This window comes from Paramisgurnus dabryanus, chromosome 20 (genome assembly GCF_030506205.2).
Source record: "Paramisgurnus dabryanus chromosome 20, PD_genome_1.1, whole genome shotgun sequence".
NCBI lineage: Eukaryota > Metazoa > Chordata > Actinopteri > Cypriniformes > Cobitidae > Paramisgurnus > Paramisgurnus dabryanus.
Genome location: NC_133356.1, coordinates 18,712,118 through 18,733,738, shown reverse-complemented (window position 1 = coordinate 18,733,738; position 21,621 = coordinate 18,712,118). Strand labels below are relative to the sequence as shown.

The 21,621-nt window shown below is 38.1% G+C and overlaps 1 protein-coding gene across 3 annotated transcripts in view; it reads right to left on the bottom strand.

The window, feature by feature from the left end:
* Positions 1–21,621, bottom strand: part of psda (pleckstrin and Sec7 domain containing a) — a 36,706-nt gene that overhangs the window by 3,680 nt on the left and 11,405 nt on the right. Inside the window, exons 1-9 of one of the 3 annotated variants that reach the window (XM_065296858.2) lie at positions 16,448–16,819; positions 13,443–13,628; positions 12,278–12,358; positions 12,064–12,176; positions 11,881–11,939; positions 11,523–11,612; positions 5,928–5,971; positions 388–575; positions 90–160 (exon numbers count right to left, since the gene is read on the bottom strand). In XM_065296858.2, the coding sequence (XP_065152930.1) occupies positions 90–160; positions 388–575; positions 5,928–5,971; positions 11,523–11,612; positions 11,881–11,939; positions 12,064–12,176; positions 12,278–12,358; positions 13,443–13,628; positions 16,448–16,527 (912 nt within the window). In that variant the 5' untranslated portion in view covers positions 16,528–16,819. Of the gene's footprint in view, positions 1–89; positions 161–387; positions 576–5,927; positions 5,972–11,522; positions 11,613–11,880; positions 11,940–12,063; positions 12,177–12,277; positions 12,359–13,442; positions 13,629–14,151; positions 14,408–16,447; positions 16,820–21,621 lie in introns of those variants that run through there. The other 2 variants (XM_065296859.2, XM_065296857.1) reach the window with 2 other exon arrangements.

The following is a 21,621-nucleotide window of genomic DNA, read 5'->3' as shown; positions in this document are numbered from 1 at the left end:
AAGAGGAAAGACACAAATCATCAATTAATAGATTTACGATGATCTAAAACTATTGTTCAAAGATGTATTGGTGGGGAAATTAAATGTACCTTTTGCAGGTAGAGGATCAGTCCTTTCAGAATGGCATAGAAAGTCTTCCACCCCCTTTTACCCCGAGGGGCTGAAAAAAAAATCTTTAGTCAATAATAAAAATGTCAAGGTTATGTTTTTTAAGAGAATTTTCTTTACATTATGCAGGATGATTTTATGTAGAAATCAGTAAATCACAAAAAAACTTTATAATTACAAGTGAAGAATTCTCAAATTTTCTAAGCTTGAATAATTTGTAATAGGCTGTAGTTAAATAAAAAACGCCAATGGCTGTGGTGTCAATAACAGATCACATACTTTTTTTGCCGTCAGGATCAGCGTGAACTTTGCGCACAAGAAAGCCATTCTTGTAAACCTGAGCGCTGGACTGCTGTGCCACGCTGACAAGGGGGTTTCCTCCACTGCTGATACGCTTCATGGTGTGAGAAGTGGAGTCTTTCCTGCCGTCCAGCTCAGAGAAAGACTTACGCAGCTCCTCCTCATCACTGTAAATCACATAACAGCATTATTTTCTATAGTAGTTACATTCTCAAAATTAGTATTGAAATATTTAAATGTTTTGGAAAACCATTAAACATTTATTGTTTGTATTAGTTACTCTGTGCATGAGCGAAAATCCCCCTACTAATTCATTGCCCATGGTAACCCCCCACATCACATCTACTGTAAATACTGAGTGAGATCATTTCTAAAATTTCTGCCAGTCACTTGACATTCAGGTATGAATTATGCGTAGCACACACAGTCTCTCTTTCTCAGGTTTTGCCAGTTTTGTTGTTATTATTAGCATCACAACTTTCTAAGATGGACATGTAGGACTATTTGGGCCTCAGGGGTGAATTCACTGTGAATTCAACTGTGAACTAAACAACTGAAGTGTTTTATTTACTAACTACCACAATCACATTTTAAAGGGTCATATTATGTCATTTAAAGCAATGGTTCCCAACCTTTTTCACTTCAAGGCCCCCTAGTTTCCCACAATAATATTTGAAGGCAGGGACGGTTTTTGGTATGGGCAATGTGGGCGAACGCCCAGGGCGCAATCTCTGCTAAAAAAAAAAACAGTTTTCTAGACTACCGCTCATTTCCATGTCAAGTTGCTGAGATACACACAGGTTGTGTGCGTGTCAGAAGAGGCACGGGGGAGGGGGGCGGGGAATCAACTTGCGACTGCAAGTCCCTCGCTTGCCTTAAGGGGGGCGAGCGGGGGATTGACTGATCCCAGGCCAGAGGCCACACGATACAAACTGCTGCGTCTGCTTCCAAATAAATTGCATTTTTCATTCCTAAAATTAACATAGACCCATATACCTACGAACATGTAATTAATTGGGTAATGTGAAAAAAAGTATAGTCATAACGTGACTCACGTCACGTGACTCCGGTTGATTTACGGGCGAACGGACATTGTTGTTGTTGGCAAAATGTAATGCAAAGTTAATGATGTCGAGTCTTCATCAACATGGATCAAATTAAAAGACCAAAATAAGCCATCAGTTGCCCAGTTCAGAAAAAGAAGACAAGAAGATGAGGAGAAACGGGCAAAAGATAAAGGTATGCCGAGTGACAACGTCCCAGATAGCAAAGTTTCTGGCACAAATCTGGCTTACATTGGGCATTTATGGCTAAATTTAGGCTCTCTTTTGTTCACACCTTTGTGTGAAACAGCTTTCGGGGGAGTTGTGGGGTGAGGCTAGCCAGCCAAAAGCAAAAGGTACATTTTTGGCTGAGTCCTGGCTTAAGTGTGGTCTGCCAGAAAATAGTAAATATCTGGCAGAGTTCTGGCTAAGGTTTGGTTGGCCAAAGAGTAAAAAAAAACACCAAAAGGTTTTTGTAAATGTAAAAAGTCTAAATGAAATGGCTTTGTCATGTCAAAAACCATTGACAATATCTATTTATTAAATAGCAGACACTTTTCAAAACCTATTTATAGAAAATCATATTTACAATTGATAAAAACATCAAAGTTAATATTAAAGGCAATAATAAATATGTTTAACCTGTTTCTGGAAAAGTTGTGGGTAAGTTTGGGGATAAATGTGGTAATTTGGGCTCTTTTCTGGTTGTTATCTGGAGATTCCGGGAGAGCTGTGGCTGATTTCTCGAGGTGTGAAAGGGTTGCGGCTAAATTATGGTCTGCTTTCGGCTAGATTCTGGATTACTTAAGGCAAGCAGCTCTGGGACCAATCAAGGACCGTAAGCCGTGGCGGCATGTGTGCCAAAAGAACAGCCTGAACTCAGCCATTTCTGGCCCTGAAAAATTTTGCTATCTGACGTGAGTGACAGTACGAAATAGGCTATTTATATTAGCCTCGGTCTCTTGCTAATTTGTTGATATTAGCCACAGAATAAGACTGTGTTTGGTTTTAGTTTTGCTGAACTAGGAACTATTAGAATTGAGGCATCATGTCATGCAACTTCACCAACAGTTTGTGTGTGCAATACAAAAAGTGCAAATTCACACAGACCTCCTGACTTTGTACTTTTTTTATGCTTTACACTATATGTTAACTTAAATAACTTCTAATATACATTGGCATGGCATTATGTAAGCTACAGTGATATAGCTTTTTAAATAATTTGTAGTGTGTTATGATTAGTTTATAGGATGTTAACAACTGCTAATAAAATGTGTGTTATGGTCATTTTAATTGGGTAACTGATGCATGTGTGAAATAAGTGTATCTAACTTACATATTGTATCTTAATTGTAAATTCAGGTGCACTTCTGAAATATTTTTGAGCTAGAACACCCACTGGCCAAAATATATTTTATATATAATAAAATAATACATGTTGGTGGCGGGGTTTGGGAGTAATTCTTTTTTTCTGGGGCGGTCAAGGGATGATTCGCCCAGGGCGTAAATCTACCCAGGACCGCCACTGTTTGAAGGCCCCCCACTCACTTTTAATTTTTCTCCCGTACAATTAAATAGAACTTGGAATGACTAGACAGATCTATATTCACTACTAAAATGGCTGAAAAAATAAGAAACATCATGATTTTTGCTTGTTTTTAGGGATGCACCGAATTCAGATTTTTTGGGTTCGGTCGAATACCGAATCCACTGTTTAAGATTCAGCCGAATCCGAATACCGAATCCTACTCGCTTCCTTATTCCATTAACACAGTAAAACGCAATAATGAAGTAAAGTGCAACAATGCAAAGAGAGGTGTTTTTTTTTTTTAAATCAGAATATGTTTGGTGACTTAACTGAAATTATATTATTGCACATTTACTTAATAAACATGGATAGTAGCCTGTTTAGTTTTCGTTTATAACTGTAGGCTAGGCTACGAAAAATATGAAAAAAACTTTGTTAGTATACTTCTTTTTCAGACACATATCCTGCATAATTAAATTAACGTAAAACCTCTAACCTTACACCTGAAATGAGAGTTTCCTTTAAAAAACAAAGCAAGACACTGAATTAACAGGTTGCAAGTGTGGGAACGAATGTCCCCCTTTTTTTTGCTTACGAGTTTCATTTTCAGATTCTCACAGCCTAATTCATTTCAACAGTCTACATGTAAACGCCTTCACGTAATCAACGCCTGTGTGACGTCGACCAGCGTAGCACGAGCCTAAGGTTTGGTGGAAAAAAATCTAAGGTTTGGCCAAATCAGAACCCTGCCAAAAAGCTCAGTATTTGGCCGAATCCGAATCCTGGATTTGATGCATCCCTACTTGTTTTAGCTTATTTTAAAGCTTGTTTTGTCCAATTTTTAATCATTTTAAATCATCTTGAGGCCTCCTTGGAAATCTGCTGAGGCCCTCCTGTGGGCCCCAACCCCCTGGGAAACACTGCTAAACATTGTCTTAATTTAGTTTTTTGGGGGGGTACTAGAATAGGTTTTCATGCCTGATTAACTTATTTTTTTACATATTTATTTAATTTTTTGTCTTTAAAGCCTCCGCATCCGAAACGCTTACTCTACTCTGATAGGTCAAGATGATCCAGTTCGTTGTGATTGGTCACTCACTTTTTCAAAAAATCCCACACCCTTCCCACAAGTACTTTTTCTCTAGAATAATGCTTCTTTTTGAGAGAAAATTTCCATTTTGAAGTGTGCTTTGTAACTTTGCAAATCTTGTTATGCTCAAACAGCTAAATTTGTAAAAAGCAAAATAGGTCTCCCCTAACCAGGACTAGCACAGGATAGATGAAATAAAAAGCTCAGGTGCAAAGGCCGCTTAACGCCACCTCTGTCAAAAATGAGACAAGGATATTAACCGGATGCTCTTGGCAAGTGTTATATGTTCATCAAATACTTTTGCTTCAAATCTGCTTAATCCCGACCATTCAGAAAATTTTTTTTGGCAGAATTAATCACCATGTCTATTTTTCAGCAAAGTCCTTAAAGTACACGCCGAACGAATGCGAAACAACCGTGGATTACATTTAAACTTGGGTCCCTTATGAGTACTTGGACCTGAATATAACATGAATGTGGCAACCACACGGATCACAGCACCCCCTTAAGTGTGGTTAAGTTTCTTCATTTTTACCTTTTCAATTCTGACTTTTATCATTTGCAATGTTTTTAGTCTCATTTTTTGGGATTTTGCAACTGTTTACTGTCTTGTGCAATGTAGTGGATGTTTTTAAAGTTTTGGGACAAGAGAGCTTACATGCACTTACTCAAATTTGTTAAATACCAATTAAATGACTAAAATTATATTTGTGAAAATAAGGCATTTTAATACCTGACTAATAACCTTTCCATTGCCAATAAAGTGAAATGATTAAAAAAATGGATTTACAAAAAACATGTCAGACACACTTTAAACTTTTCAAATATATCATCTGACCTCAACAAAAACCCTTATAAAGATAACTCTGATTCATTTAATTGATTCAAAATAATCTTTTGCCCTGCTTGGCGCTGTTGTCTATGTACTTAACACATCTCCAGCTGAGTGACAGCTGTGTGGAGTGTGCAGTTACACACCCAGAAGAACCCCAGAGGCCTGAAGCGTTAAACGTTTCTCTCTAACTACTGCCGAGTACAGCACATAGCCTTTGCCTTCACATGATAATGCTCTCATCTGTTGCTTAGTAACTGCTGGCCTCCACACTGGTAACCAAGAGACCCAGCAGAGAAGATGAAGCACCATCAGGGAGAGAGAGAGAGAGAGAGAGAGAGAGAGAGAGAGAGAGAGAGAGAGAGATAGAGAGAGAGAGAGAGAGAGAGAGAGATATGGCACCTAAAAATGTTGACGTGCATTGATTCATACACTGAATAATGGCCTTTAGATGAAAGTCACACAATGCTAAATAAATGAAAGTGCAATGAAGTGAAAGCTGAAATTGAGGAAGTAAGAGAGAGAGATAAGAGAGCTAGGCTGGTCGAAGATGAAAGAACAACTAGTGAATGAAAGTGAATAAAATAATCACTCATTGCATTCTGATTTAAACATAAGCAAGGCCAATGCCGAAAAGCCTCAAGGAGCAAACATAGCATATATCAGAGTTAGTGTAAGAAAGAGAGATCATGAAAAAGGGCTGTGTTTAAGTCTGTGCATTAGCCAGTCAAAGACTTCAACCTGTAATTATGAAGAGGCAGCTTGCCGTAACCATGGAAACAAAATCTGGGAAGCTAGAGTCTAAAGAAAGGGCTTAGGGCATCATAAGGCTTCGGTGAGTTCATAAACACACCTACTCAACAAAAACAGACCTTAATGAAGAAATTATTTGGCCATTTTGATAGTTCTGATAGACACCATTTAATAATCAATAAGTGAGAAGGAATGTGATTTATATATTTGGATGGCAGTGTATTAAAAATTTTGCTTTTTATTATGTTGCATGGGGTAAAACATCAGACTTACATTGTCCACTGCAGTTTTTCATTTTTGATAGAGTTGTAGAGAGCCTGTTAAAAAGAAAACAAACAGCATTAACCACAAAGCCTTCATCAACAGTGTTTATGTATGTGCTAATACATCCCACTGATTTCGCTAAAAATAGCAAGTGAAGGTTACAATAACCATGAACCAGAAACAGGTGTTACAGACTGACTATTTTGCCCAAATCCTCATGAAAAAGCAACAAAAACTGTAAAAGAACAACTTTCTAGTAATCATCAATTGTGACCCTTCCTGTGAAAACCCAACTAAAGTCATTTTTTGTGATTGACTGTTTTCTACATAAAATCATCCTACACAATGTTTTATAATATAACTTTGATAACTTTAATATTGAAAATCTTGATGCTCCTAATCTTATAATTAGATTATAAGACTTTGGATATCGCAGCCACAATTAGTCACCACCTGTGATCCATAGTTTTCCGCAAATGTTATACCTTTTCTTTTCTCTTACGAGTTTGTGGATGATTTTGGCCATCCTGAACTTTGCCAAGCAGATCAGGAAAAGCCAGGGGTTTTAAAGAGCGCGAACGAGGGGCTTTGGTGTAGCGGAATGGGTCCATCACGCTGAAGTCCCGTCCACAGCGCACCGAGCACAAGGAACGAGAACGCAGACGGCCGGAAGAATGAATGCTGTTTACACCAATCATGATTTCGAGATCCAGGGATGAGCTTTAAACAATGTACTTTAAATCCAACACACAAAAGTAGTGACTGGAGATCAAATGGACAGGATCCTACTAATGCCTTTCTTCCACGAGAAGTGCCACAGGTACATGCAGACTTTGTGGTAGTGAACACATCCGACAGATGATAATATCAAATGACACAGTGTCAGATCTAAAGTCTTTAAAGGCAGTGGTTAAGCTCTTTGGGAGATCCTGAAAAGTGTTATAAAGGCCATCAATGGTGACTCCAACTCTTGCATTACGGATCTTTTCCTATTCATTGCATGTCCACCCGTGCCAAACATTGTGCTTTGAGAGACCAACAGTGATCAAAATATAGGATCTGCTGCCAACATCCAGTCGTTTCCCCGTATGCATGCTTAAGTTTACAACACCTACACACATTCACCAACGCACGCCGTAAAGCTCACAGGTGTGCCGCAGATGGACAAAAACGGCTGACCGAGATAACTGGAGACCAGGGATGGATACAGATGGAGAATATGAACATGATCAAACCACATGCGTTCATGAGGGGAACAGCCTGGGAGGGTCGGACTTCCGCCCACTCTCAAACTGGGATCCCAAAAATTCCACCAACTGTGATGTCACCACATGTCCCCCTCTGGGACAGAAAAATAGATATGCAAGATGCTAGAAACAAGAGGATGCTGGTGCTTTGTGCCGTTTCTTTACGCCGTGCCGGATCGCTGAATGTACTTAAAGTTGACCACAATTCTCTTTTATCCTCTCTCTCCTTATCGAAGCATACAGCTCGCACCCAGTATCCAGTTGGCAGATTGTTTCACACCATTTCTGTGCAGCTGCCCTTTTGTCTATTCCATAAAACACAATTGCAGGTTCATGTCCTAGTTCGCGCTCTTCTCCTCCTCACAGTCTTGTGTCTCCTCTGTGATGCAGATATATAAAATGGGCTGTGTGGTGTGAACAGGCTCCTGTAAAGGAGGCGTGCTCACCCTCCCTCCCCTCTCATGCATTTACAATCTCTCTCACTGCATCTCTCGCTCCATCACACTCTCCTTCTTAACTGCTGAACCCTTCTCCCAGCATGACTGCCGATCCCACCCTCCCGTGAATGTCAATCAGATAGCAGCGAACGTGCAAATCCTCACACGTTACTGTCACACTCTCATTTCCGGTACAAATCATAACAGTTTTTTTCAACTTCAGCAACTGACCTGTTAAGTCAGTCAATACGAATGTAATTTATATTTTTAAGAGTCTATGTTAGCATTCAACAAAATCTGTATTAACCCTCATGAATACAGCAAGTTAAGATTTACTGCTTTTATGTTTGGGGTCCCCATATGAACATGCCAAAAAATAACAGTAGTGGTAATTTAAAACGGTAACTCTTATTTTTTTCCAAACCTATTATTACCAAACCTAAACACAAAAGCCTGATAAAAATGTTCATATTACAAGATGCACTTCATATTGTCAGATGCACTTAGAGGGTTTTGCATCTGAACTCTGTATATCTTTCAGTGAAATGATGGCTCTTAATCAGATAATCTGCATTTTGTTTAAAAAAAATCCAGATAATTTACTCACCACCATGTCATCTAAAATGTTGATGTCTTTCTTTGTTCAGTCGAGAAGAAATTATGTTTTTTGAGAAAAACATTCCAGGAACCCAACACCTAACACACAACTCAACATTTAACAGTTTCAAAAGACTCTAAACGATCCCAAATGAGGCATATCTCTGAGTCTTATCTAGCGAAAAGATTGTCATTTTTGACAAGAAAAATTAAAAATATGCACTTTTAAACCACAACTTCTCGTCTATCTCCGGTTCTGTGAAGCGCCAGCGTGACCTCACGTAATTGCGTAGTGACGTAGAAAGGTCACGTGTTACATATTTTTTTTATTTTTCTTGTCAAAATGACAAAGGTTTCACTAGAAGACCCTTATGCCTCGTTTGGGATCGTTTTTCGGGTCTTTTAAAATCCGTTTGAAAAAAATTTCAAGTGTCGAGTTAAGTGTTGGGGTCCAATAAAGTTCATTAAAATGAGAAAAATCCTGGAATGTTTTCCTAAAAAAAAGAAAGACATCAACATTTGGATTTTTTTTAAGAAAATTGACTAATCCTTTAATACTTTTTTACATCATTAACAAAAAAATAATTTACAGTATTCCCAGTCTGATCTCACTAAAATTCGTACATATTTTACGAGTTGGCTAATTCGAATGAATTAGTACGAAGTTTATCGTGCAAAAACAAATGATTATCATAAAAAACAATAACGAAACCCTGCCCCTAACCCACAAGGGTCACGTCACAGGGGTCAAATGTGGTCGTACAAATTAATACGAATTAGCCACCTCATAAAATATGTACAAATTCCCATGAGATAGTGTTGGTATTCCACGACCCTTTTACAATATGCTTCTTAAGAAATCATAAGATAATCTGACTGTTGGCAAAGTTTAATAACCAATATTCTTAAAAAAGTTGCTGTAAGCATATTGAACAACACTTTGTTGGAGGTGCACAATAGAGTTTGCACTGATGCATATGCACATTAATCTCAACCTGAGAGATAAGAGAGAATTATGCAGTTTTATCATTTGCAAATTAAATGACAGAGAACCAAAGGGAGGTAGGGATGAGAATGAGCAATTTGTAACTCATTTATGATAATACCATGACAAAGCCCTCATTTCTGTAGAAAACCGTGTGGCAGCCAAATTCCCATCTGTCCGCCCTGTCACCCTTCTGTTGCTGGCATGAAGACAGACTTCACACGAGCTTCACACAGCCCACAACAGTCTTGAACCACACATGCACAGACTGCCTAACCTATTGGCTCACATACACCAGGCAGCTGCCATCCCTCTCTCTGCTATATTTAACCCTACAACCTGTTGTCATTTTGGCCAGGAAGAGAGAATAAGATGAAACATAAGGCAAAAGAACTGAATTATGGGAAGGAATATGTAAGCAGCCCAATGATTTACTACCAGCCTCTAAAACCAAGCTGCCATTAGGAGGAGAGAAACAGGCAGAAAAAATGTCAGACGGTTTTATATATGTGAAAACAACCAGGGCTAAGTACAGTTCAGTAGAGTACGTTTTCACAGATTATAGGGTGAGACCCTGCAAGATGGCAGATAGTTAAATGGAGGGAGAAAGAGTGGGGTGGGAGGTGGAAGAGCGTGGTACAGAACAGAATGCGATGGAGAGCATGGGGGATGAACGACAGAGAGAGAAAGTGATAGAGGCAGGGTGGGAGGACCGAAGGCTTGAAAGGCTCTCTATGATTTTAATGCAAACAGTATATCAACTGTGTGAGTGGTTCAGGTGCTGTAATCATGTGGATATTATTTTTGTGCAACATGCCCATGTGAAGTGACTAAAATAGACAAACCCTGAGCATAGAAAAATCATTTACAGCATTGGCTATGCAAAATCTACTAAATTACTGATTTTAGATGGACTCTGCTGAATCGGAGGTCAATGTATTGTCATGTTATGTTGACAATAAATCAATACAAATACATACATCACGAGAAGTGCAAGTCAGCTAAAGTTTCTTTAGCTTAAAGGAAAACACCACCATTTTTCAATATTTTACGATGTTCTTACCTCAACTTAGACAAATGAATACATACTTATCTTTTTTCAATGCGTGCACTTAATTTTGGTACAGCACATCGTGAATGTGTTAGCATTTAGCCTAGCCCCATTCATTCCTTAGGATCCAAACAGGGATAAATTAGAAGCCACCAAACACTTCCATGTTTTCCCTATTTAAAGACTGTTAGTTAAACGAGTAAGTAATGTTAAACAAAATAAAACGTGGTGATTTTTGAAGTGGATAAAAAATTATAACGATATTGTATGGCGGAAGAGCACTTAATTTGCAGCACTTTGACATCGATGTACAGTAACATCATCACTCCTGACTACTCCCTGTCTCCCTCTAACTTTTGTCAGTATTACTGTGCCCGAGGTTAAAGTGCTGCAAACTAAGTGCTCTTCCGCCATACAATATAGTTCTCATTTTTATCCGCTTAAAAAAATCGCCAAGTTTTATTTTGTGCCATCATACTTATTTGTGTAGCTACTCATGTAACTTTAAAGACTCATGTCTTTAAATAGGGAAAACATGGGAGTGCTTGGTGGCTTTTGAATTCATCACTGTTTGGATCCCAAGAAATGAATGGGGCTAGGCTAAATGCTAATGCATTCACGACGCGATGTACAAAGATTAAGTGCACGCATTGAAAAAAGATAGGTATGTATTCATTTGTCTAAGTTGAGGTAAGAACATAGTAAAATATTGAAAAATGGTGGGGTTTTCCTTTAACTGGTAAAGCTTCTCACTAATAATCCCACGGTCATAGGTTCAATTACCAAGAAACAAACTAATGTATAACATAAGTTTGGATGAATTGTAAGGCAAATGCATAAAAAATAAACGTACGAGATGAGCAAGTTTTCATCACATCAAGCACAAAAATGTGAAGAGACATTTTGTTCATTAAATTACATTGGCTAAATGCACCACATATTTCTCATGTGTCACTAAATGCAGATCTGGACAAAACAACCAATTTGTCTTTTACACTATGAGTAAAAGTCAGCACTGATTTAATTCAAATTTTATTTAGATGCAACCGATGTTTTCTTTAGTGGATGTGAATAACTCACATCACTTATATCACCAATGGTCTGTAATTTAATTTCATTATCATTTAATTTGAGGGTATTACAACACACTAAAAGCAATTTTTACTATGTGGCTCTTATCAAGTATACATGTTGGACCCTGAGCAGGCATTTCTCTAAAACTATCTAAAATAAAAAAAACATTTTTCACATTGTAGGTGCATGTGAATCTGTAAAAACTCTACAAACCTTGAGAAGATCTTTAGGGAAGTCTTTGCCATCATTCAACCCCTCCAGGTTACTAATGAACTGAGTACAGGACATCCTCTTCCCTATGTTCTAAACAAGAGAAAGATGGCAGCGTAAACAAAAAAGTTACAGTAAGATGATGCAATGGGTGCCGCTGACCTATTTCACAGTCCCTGTACACTCAACAACACCTGCAATGCCAACTGCACAGTGGCCCGTAAAACTGTTAAAGTGCAAAATGCTTGACGTTCTCCTCCTAATGCCCTCAACTGATGAACATCAACAAGACAAAGACTATCCGAATAGTTTGATATGCATTAATACCACATTAGATGCACAGCAAATTTCCCACACTCACATGACCATGCAGATCAGTGTTGAGCAGCATCACAGCACAAGTCAAGGTATGAACACTGTCTGAAATGCAAATTCATAGTTAACTCCAGTTAGTGCACAAGGGGTAAGAGCAACCTCTAGTGTTACGTCTATTGTAATACATATGCACTACTAATACATGTTAATTCACACACAGTGCTTGTACCTTCAATCGGTATGGTGTTCGGGTTGCATTGGAGGTATCTTCTAGAGAAATGTGACAGTACTCGCTCCCTCTCCTGTGTTTCACCCATTAGGGCGAACTCTCTCAAAAACACTCTGAAAGATAACAAAATATAGCAGGAAAATTAAGATTTAAGCCTAGAGCATCTTAAGTTATTTATTTTAAACATAACTGAATAGCGAGAGTTTAATCTCACCTCAGAGCCTGATCCACTGTCATCCCTGAGAAGTTAAAGTAACTCAGATACTCTTCTGCCACCATGTGACTAAAATCATTGCTAAGGCCAATGCACAAAAACACAAACGAAATAGAAAATTGTTGGTATTCACAAAAGTAAGAATGCTTTTATGTGGGATTTACATTTTAATTACAAACAACATTTACATTATAATAATAAGTAAACAGTTTAAATAAAAAAGTGCATTTCACTGTTACAATTTAATGACATTATGCACTTGAACTGTACCAGTGTCAGCTCGTGACTGCTCATCCGAGGGCCGCAAATTCAAAATAAGTGTTCGGAGTGTCGTGTGTTGCTAGTGTTTTCAAGTTTTGAATTACTTTTTCAAAAAAGTAATGCAAGTTACTTTTTTAGTTTAATTAATTCTATTTAAAAAATTATGTACTTAATTAAGCTAAACGTAGTCACATTATGCACTCTATGCGTACACGCCTGTGTGGGAACAGTTTGAGTCAGAAACTGAGATGACAGGCTAGAGCTCGACATTTTTGTGATGAAATATGCAATTTCTGAATGCAAAACTTTTCAGTCATAAAAAACACCTGCAAGGCCTAAAAGAGATCAAGCCCCAGCCAAGAAAAAGTAATGCAAAAGTTACTAAAAATAACGTAAGCATTACTTTTCATGAAAAGTAACTTAGTAACGCAAGTAGTTACTTTTTTGGGAGTAACTTAATATTGTATTCCATTAATTTTAAAAGTAACTTTCCCCAACACTGCACATGACAGTCTACATACACTGAAAAAAATGATTCATTGAATTTAATCAATTTTTTAAGGTAAGTGGTCGCAATCAATTTATTTAAGCTACATTTAAACAAAAAAGATTAGTAAAGTAAAATAAAATATAAAACTTTTGTTTAAATGTAGCTTAAATAAATTGATTGCAACCAGTTACCTTAAAAAATTTATTATGAAGTCACCAGCCGCCACTGAACTCTACAATCCTGAATCTGTATTTCTTGCATGGCAGCTTGCACTTAACCTAAAATCAACATATTTTCTACATAATTGCTATTGTCTGAAAGAATGTTGCTTGACCAGCAGAGCAAGAGGAAAGAACTAAAATAAATGCAAACCAGGGACTGTAAATATTTACTAAATATTCAAATAATCCTCACTTCTTGCTCAGGTGTCGTGCCACGTCTGACTTCCTGAATCCATCGAGATTATACAAGCGTTTGGCCAGTCGTTTGGCAGCCTGGAGGTCAGCTTTGTTACCATTAGCAAGAGTTTCACTGCTGTTCGTGGCCAACCTTTCAGCCACCTCTGGATCCGAAGCGGACACCGGCCGTGATGGCCTCTCTCTGGAAGCAGAAGAAAAATACAGACACCTGTACAACATGATGCAATATAAATATAAGACCACCTATATGACTGGGATGAAAACACACATATGAATACTGACTGTCGAATGAGGTTACATTCGTTCACCTGCTAACTCTGAGCTTGTTATTCACAGCTGTATGTTGTACTGTAAATACATTCAATATGATTTACAGATACAGACCCTGCTCTAGTAGCTCACTCCACCTTTTAGTGAAAAACACATCAAAGCCATGATACTCTATTGTGAATACAGAACGTACAGTAACAACTCACGCCTTTGCCCATGATTTATGTATTAAATAGACTCAAGCTAAACCAAATCAAACAAAATGTGTACACACCAACATAAAGCACTATATTCAGATGACAATAAAAACATATTAAATATAACATATTACATGCACAACTTATTTCAAACCAAAATACTTTGCTGTACAACTACGACAAACAATTCAACTACAAAACTTGATTAAAAGCGTCCTAAAAAAGCAGCTACTCTACCTCATTGAGGCTTTTAACCACCGCATTCCAGTGTCAAGACCTTATAGATGTACGAAAACCTAAACACTTTAATCACAGATCACCCCTCACTCCCGTCTTCCTTTGGTTCGTTCCGAAGTTCTCCATTCCTAACCTCCTCCAACTGGATAGTTCACACACGCACATACACGGCAGGGGAGGGGAGGAGACTTGAAAAAGTGGGAATGAGTGCAGACTGTTTACTCTTCAAACAATAGACAGATAGAACCACGAAGGAGAAACCAGGAAGAATAAACTAGAAACCTTTTCCGCCATGGCTTCCAGAATGTGAAAAGATTTTCTACAAAGATTCAGAGCGACTAACAAACACACCTTTATAGTTTTATTTTTATGCGTCGGTGTCTGATGGTGGTATGCACAGTATGCAAAAAGCTCATTTGAATAACATGACACAAACATTGTTACACCCAGATCCTAACCTGTGTGGTTAGTATGGGAATATGGGAATTTGCTAATGCCGATAAATTTGTGCACAAGGTTTAATCAGAAATGCGAATATTTTTCCCTTTGAATAAATACATGATTCTTATTGAATGCCACGGCTACAAAGGAGGACGTACACACCTATTTAGTTTAACCAGTTTGCTGAAATCACAAAGGCTTATGGGGAAACTATCACACTGGTATGCTGATAGCACATTCAAATCGTTGATGAAAAACAAAGTCAAAATGTGGAAAAGACCTCGCATTTGGGGATTTACTGTTTATTAAACAAACAAAAAAGACAATTTGCTAGTAAATGGTATTAATGAAACTATAATGGTTCTTATGTAAACCACAAAATACACTGAAACTCATCTAGAAGATCCCATATATTCACTGTATTCATGAGAGTACATAAGCAAGTATAAAAATGGTCACTTGTTAACCAGTTAAAACAGTTAGCAGGCTGGAAGATCAGGTCAATGAGCATAAACAGCATTAACCCAGTGGCTGGTTTAAAGGAAAACATCACTATTTTCAATATTTTACTATGTTATACCTCAACTTGGACAAATAAATACATACCTATCTTTTTTCAATGCATGCACTTTTAATCTTTGTACAGCACCTCGTGAATGTGTTAGCATTTAGCTTAGCTCCATTCATTCCTATGGCTCCAAACAGGGATGAATTTAGAAGCCATCAAACACTTCCATGTTTTCCCTATTTAAAGACACGAGTAGTTACACAAGTGATATGGTATGGTGTAGGGGTGGGCGATATGACCAAAATCTTCTATCACGATAGGATTAATTTTATATCATGATAACGATATGTATCACGGTAGAGTTTTTTATGTTTTAATAAGGTTTAAATCTTTAATACCATAGAAATGTTCATAATTCTCACAAAAAACATATACAAGCATAGAAAGAAGATAAAAACAAACAAAACTCAAGCTCTCTGAAGATACACAGTCAATAAGAATGATAATAAATAATTATGCATGTATGTATAGGCCTATATATATTTTTATTTAAGGTAGAAAAGTGATTTAATCAGGAGCAGTGAGAGATTTTTTTCTCAATGCTGTTTGATTAACACGAGTGACAGACAGGAGCAAAATTAGGTAACTTCCCCTTTAAGACCAAAGTCCGGATCCAATACACTGTTACACATGCGCTTTCTCTTTTAGCTGTTTACTTTCTCTTAAGACCTTACTGGTCGTGTTTATGATGATGCTTGCAAAGACGGGAATTTTGACGCATATGTGTATTTAAGGCCAATAAAGCGGGAAAAATGCTCACAAGCTTAATAAGCAGAGGTCGCGCGACTTGCGCGCTCCTCACAGACAGAAAGAGCAGCGGTTGCGCGACTTGTCCGCTCCTGACACACAGAAAGAACGCACGCATACAGATCTGTTGTCTGTGTTTCAATGGCTCAAAATAACTTGTTTTAAAACTGCAGTGCTTAAATACGTGTACAAACGTTACGTTTTCGCGACCACACGCACAGGAGCGTGACGTGGGCACGTAACCTCGATAGAAACGATAGTCCAAAATCTCTACCGGTTGACAAATTTCTACCGGTTAATTTTGTCTACCGGTTTATCGCCCACCCCTAGTATGGTGACACAAATAAAACTTTTGTTTGGAGCCATAGGAATGAATGGGGCTAGGCTAAATGCTAACACATTCACAAAGCGCTGTACAAAGATTAAATGTGCATGCATTGAAAAACGGATAGATATGTACAGTATTAATTCATCCAAGTTGAGGTAAGAACATATAAAATATTGAAAAACGGTGGTGTTTTCCTATAAATTTGTACTCACCGGTATATTGCAGGGTACGGGGCGTACATGTATTTATCCTCCAAAGCCCCACCCCCCCAGCAAAGCACATAATTGGCCATCAGCCCCGCCCCTTCACACCTAACATAGTGTGATGAGATGAACTTCACTGAAATCGCAACGTGTTGCACATTTCCCTTTTTTGAAGCTCCAAAAGTTTCAGAAAATAAATCTGTCCATCTGCTCCTCAAAGACGGTTGATGAAGTCGTGCAGCCGTTGCGTCACTGTAAACGATTCTTTCATCCTAATCCAAACATTAACTATTATAGTCCTACTATAGCCACTTTCTTTCTTTCTCTTCTCCGGCTACTCCCTCCTTCTGCAGGCCTGCTTGTGTGTTTATGGGTGTGTATGCTTGTGTGTTTCTTTGCCCTGGTCAGAGCTATTTTTCACCGGTGGATATGGTCTGTATTTCCTCTCAGCAACACAGTAGTGCACTCCCCTTTCCTCTGTCTCCAGCCCTCTCTTCCTTTCTTTGTCTTGGCTTGTTACTTTCTTCCTCCTATTAGTCTTCGTCTGTCCTCATTTCAACACGGTGCTAAATGTGCAGTTTAAAGAAATTACATATGGAACATACACTTATACAAGCTATTTTAGCAGTATGTAATCAATCCCATGACCTTTGCTAGCGGCATCCCCTAACAATTAATTAAACATCCTTAACTTAATTGAAAATAATTTAATAGCAAGTCAAATAAAGTAAGCGTCCATAGATGAAGAATAGTTGTTTTCTGATTTCTCATTGCAAAACCCTGAAATCCCACCATGGAGACCGAGTGAGTCTGGTTAAAGTGCTGATCTTTGGCCTCATTGCAGGGAAAGAATGCAGTGGACGAGGCAGGTATCAAAGTAGACAGTGTCGGCTTTCAGTACCTCTGTTAACCGTCACTGCCCTTTTTGAGCATACATATGAAAAGCTACTATCCACACTCAAAGGGGTGGTTTCCAAGTCAGGGTATAGATTAATCCAGGACAAGGCCTTAGTTTGACTAGGACATTTAAGTAGTTTTAACAACAACAACAAAAACAAACATTACTGGTATGCATCTTGAGATAAAAGAATAGCCCTAATATATTTTAAGATATTTCAGTGCAAGCTGATAGCAGGACAACTCAAACACGCATTTTAGTCTTGGACTAGACTTAAAACTAGTGATGCACCGATGTATCGGCGGCCGATATTTATCGGCCGATTTTTGATGAATTTGAACCCATCGGCATATCGGCAATAGCATGAGAAAGGCCGATACCGATTGTTTATTAATTAACTGCATAAAGAAATTCATTATATGTAAAAAATGAGTTAATGTTGTTAATAAAATAAATGCTGAATAGCAAAAACCACCTATGAAGGTTGTCAGGCTGTCTTATTATATTTGTTTTAGCTTAATTTGTGCCTCTCTTATTTTGTTGGTCAGTAGAATGTTAATTAGATCCAATCCATGTTCAGTAAAAATAATTTGATGCAGAAATAAACTAGCTAATAGACCAACTGTATAGTATTGCATACAAGTGTTTAATATCGGCATCGGCCAGAAGTTGTCTGTTTAAATCGGTATCGGCATCGGCCAAAAAAAAATCCTATCGGTGCATCCCTACTTAAAATCCTTTGCAATTAAATCCATTGCAATTTAGACAAATTTGAAAGAAGACTTTTGCTGAAGTGGAATCACTTACTGTAAATAAAAATGAATTTGAAAAGTTGTATTATCTTTTACATTGAAATAACAAAACAATTGTTTTCTGCAAGACTTAAGCTGCTGTACTCCTGCTGTCTCCATTGGTGACTCCTAAAGGTTTTTACAGTAGGTATTTGTTCTGACATGTGAAACCACAACAGAGATCCTTTTCACTTCTTTTTTATTTTCCCACACTCAAAAACAATAGATAAACCACAAATGCATCATGTATAAGGAACATATCAAAAGGACAATGAAACAAAATCATAACACAAAACTGAAATATACATTAGAAAACTAATACTATTCACAACTTTTAAACTATTTACAAACTTTATAAAACTTTCCAACTATTATCAAATTATTTACAACTTCTCAATACTTAGATTTTCACAACCTCTGCTATACAACTACAAATTATTTACATTATGTTTGTGGTTGGAGCTAGCCTGGCTCCGCCCTCCTACGTGCTTCTGCTTATTTTTCATTTCGCTTCAGCAGTACGTCTGGGACTGCTCTGTAGAGTTTCGTTTTCTCCTGCAAAAACAGGACCAATCAGCGAACAGATGGGGGTGGCTAAGAACGATGACGTTGAGGTTGTGCGTCAGTTTGAGTTGTAGATCAGTAATGGCAGAGGAGAAAGACGTGAGAAAAGCTATTCGGTCCGTTGTTGCAAAACTGCCGAATATACAGAAGTTAAAGCCGGAGCAAGAACCAGGTTTGCTAAGTTTTGTTTGTCCGATTATTCTGACTTGTTGTTTCAGGACGGTTTCGGTGCATGATATACGTCACGACCACACGTTAACGAACGCTTATGACAGATCCTGAGTGACTCTGGGCAGATCCAATAGTTTTAAACTTCAACAACGGACCCTCCTTAACGGAAGTAACGCTTTGCAATGGAGCGTGGCCAGACTCTCTGTACAAATGAAAATAATGTACGAGAGTCTGGTTGGACCAGGCTAGGTTGGAGCTAGGGCTGCACAATAAATCGCATGTGATTGTCATGCGCATCTCATCAGTAAAACCGGATCCTTGATTAGTAGTAAATCGCCATTACCTGCTTAGATGGAGCAGCATTTACTACACAAAGCCATAGTTGACAGACAATCGGGGCAATTTCGCATTCATTTATCGCCTGTGAAATCTATGTGATGTGGCCCAGCTTGTCAGTGAACTGCGGCTTTGTGTAGTAAATGCCGCTCCATCTGAAAGCAAGTGGTGGCGATTTACTACTAATCAAGGAACCGGCTTTACTGATGAGATGCGCATGACAAACACATGCGATTTATTGTGCAGCCCTAGTTGGAGCAATCTTGCATCTGTAAAAACAGATAGTCATGGCAAAATACAGACATCTTCTGATGGCATACTCTGCATTTTCTCCTGGATTCAGTGATGTTTTTTTTCTTGTGGTGCCGTGCCGTAGGCCTACTGTGAGAAAATGGAGCGGAACTGGAGCAGATTTCATTGTGAGGCATAACCATTCCAGGACCAATGCTTCGTAAAATTTCCTCTGTGTTTTTGGCCTCCGGTGCCGTACTGCAGCCACTCGATATAGTATACTGAAGAATGAAGTATAAATGCATTCTTCACTTCAAAATCCACAAAGTGGTAAAACAAGAGACCTGTACCATTTTCTGGTCTTGCGCAGAACGGTATAAAAGCGAATGAGAGCATTTTGACTGTCCCAAATCCAGCGTATATTCCCACAAGGAGAATGTGGGGACAGCCTGTTGTGACCGATTGTGGGAAGCCCACCCGGTTGCTCTGAAATTCCTACAGGCTCAAATGCTCTTCTGATGGAGGTCCCAGAACAGCGATAGGCTGGTGTAGAAATTTTCTACATATAGCTTGTACCCAGTTCCCAACATCCTCCCGTCATTCAGCACCATCGCTGATTCATAAACTAAGTCCGCTACTTTCCTCACTTGCTGCCAGGGACTTGCCTTTGTAAATAAAAAAAATCCACATGTAAGCATAATAATGCTCCTGTACCCCCACTTTGTTGGTTTATTCTTGTGGTACTGTTTATGCCCTATTCTTATTAAAAAATGCCACCATCCTTTCATCTATGGCAATGTTTTGATATTGTTCAATATCGTTGATGGTAGAAGGTCTTGCAGGCATCTTGTATCTTCTGATACAACAGTTTTAGTTTGCAATGATAGCCCATCATAAGCAAAGGTCCCTTTTTCATTTATATTCTCAGCATTCACTATGTATCAGTATGATTAAGTGCTGTGGCTATGGCATGAAATCTCCTGTTCAGCATTATAGTGGCAGGAATGCTGTAAATCCTGGACTCATTCCAGTAGTCAGAAACTGCTGGTACCTTCACCAGATCCATGTATATTAAAAGAGACAGAGATGAGTACTTCAGGGACATACAAGTATCCTGCCAGGGTTTACTTATAGATCCCTGATGCTCAGTGCATAAGTGCTTGAGTTTTGAATGATGGTCTGACTCTGCTTAGATGAAAGAACAGCTGGTACAGTTGCGGAGGACTGTATTAATAAGTTTAGGACCAGGTCTGAAAAATGTTTTGGATGGTGGAATGTGAGCTTCATCTGGGGTTTGTGACATATTGGTTCAGCAATGTAAGACACAGAAACAGATTGAGTCTGTCTCTCTCTCTTCCTCTTCTTCTGCCTCTTTAAAACAGCTAAAAAGAGCTGATGTTGATGCTGAGGAAGATGAAGGTTCAACAGATATTGGTCCATTCAAGACCTTGCCCATTGATGTTCATTCCTAGTGTAAACCTAATATAGAACATATAAAACATAATTCATTACATATAGAGATCTATACAGTCGAATTTTACACAATTATTATTATTGACACTTTTACTCATAGCCTACCTAAATAAGATATATTCTCATAATTTTCACATAAATATAAAAACTATTATTATTTGAAAATATAATTATGTATAATTATGTCACATTTACTCATAGTTTACTAAAATGAATAAGGAGTGTATATTAGTACAAAAAAAATTATAAACTCACCAAACTGGACTCCCCATCCAGTAAAAGCATGTCTGTCTCACCATCACTGGACTGAGTTTGTTCTTCATCAATAGATTTGCAAAATTCCTGAAAAACTTATAAGGCCATGTGTCCACTGAAGTGAGGCCTGTTTGCAACTGTTTATGGGAGAGCCGTGTTTTGGTATTTTATGGTGGTTGCCAAACCAACTAACATGGTGCATTGCTGCCACCAAGTGGATTGGATTATGGAACACGAAATGGTAATAAAGTAGCAAAAATTAAATTCAATTAATTTTTTTGAGGAAAACATTCAATTTTTCTCAATGTAATATACTTTATTGGACCCCAGTTTACGGTTTTAATGCAGTTTAAAATTGCAGTTTCAATGGAGCTTCAAAGGGCTCTAAATGATCCCAAACGAGTCTTATCTAGCAAAACGATAAGCACATAAAAAATAAGCACTTTTAAACCACAACATCTCAT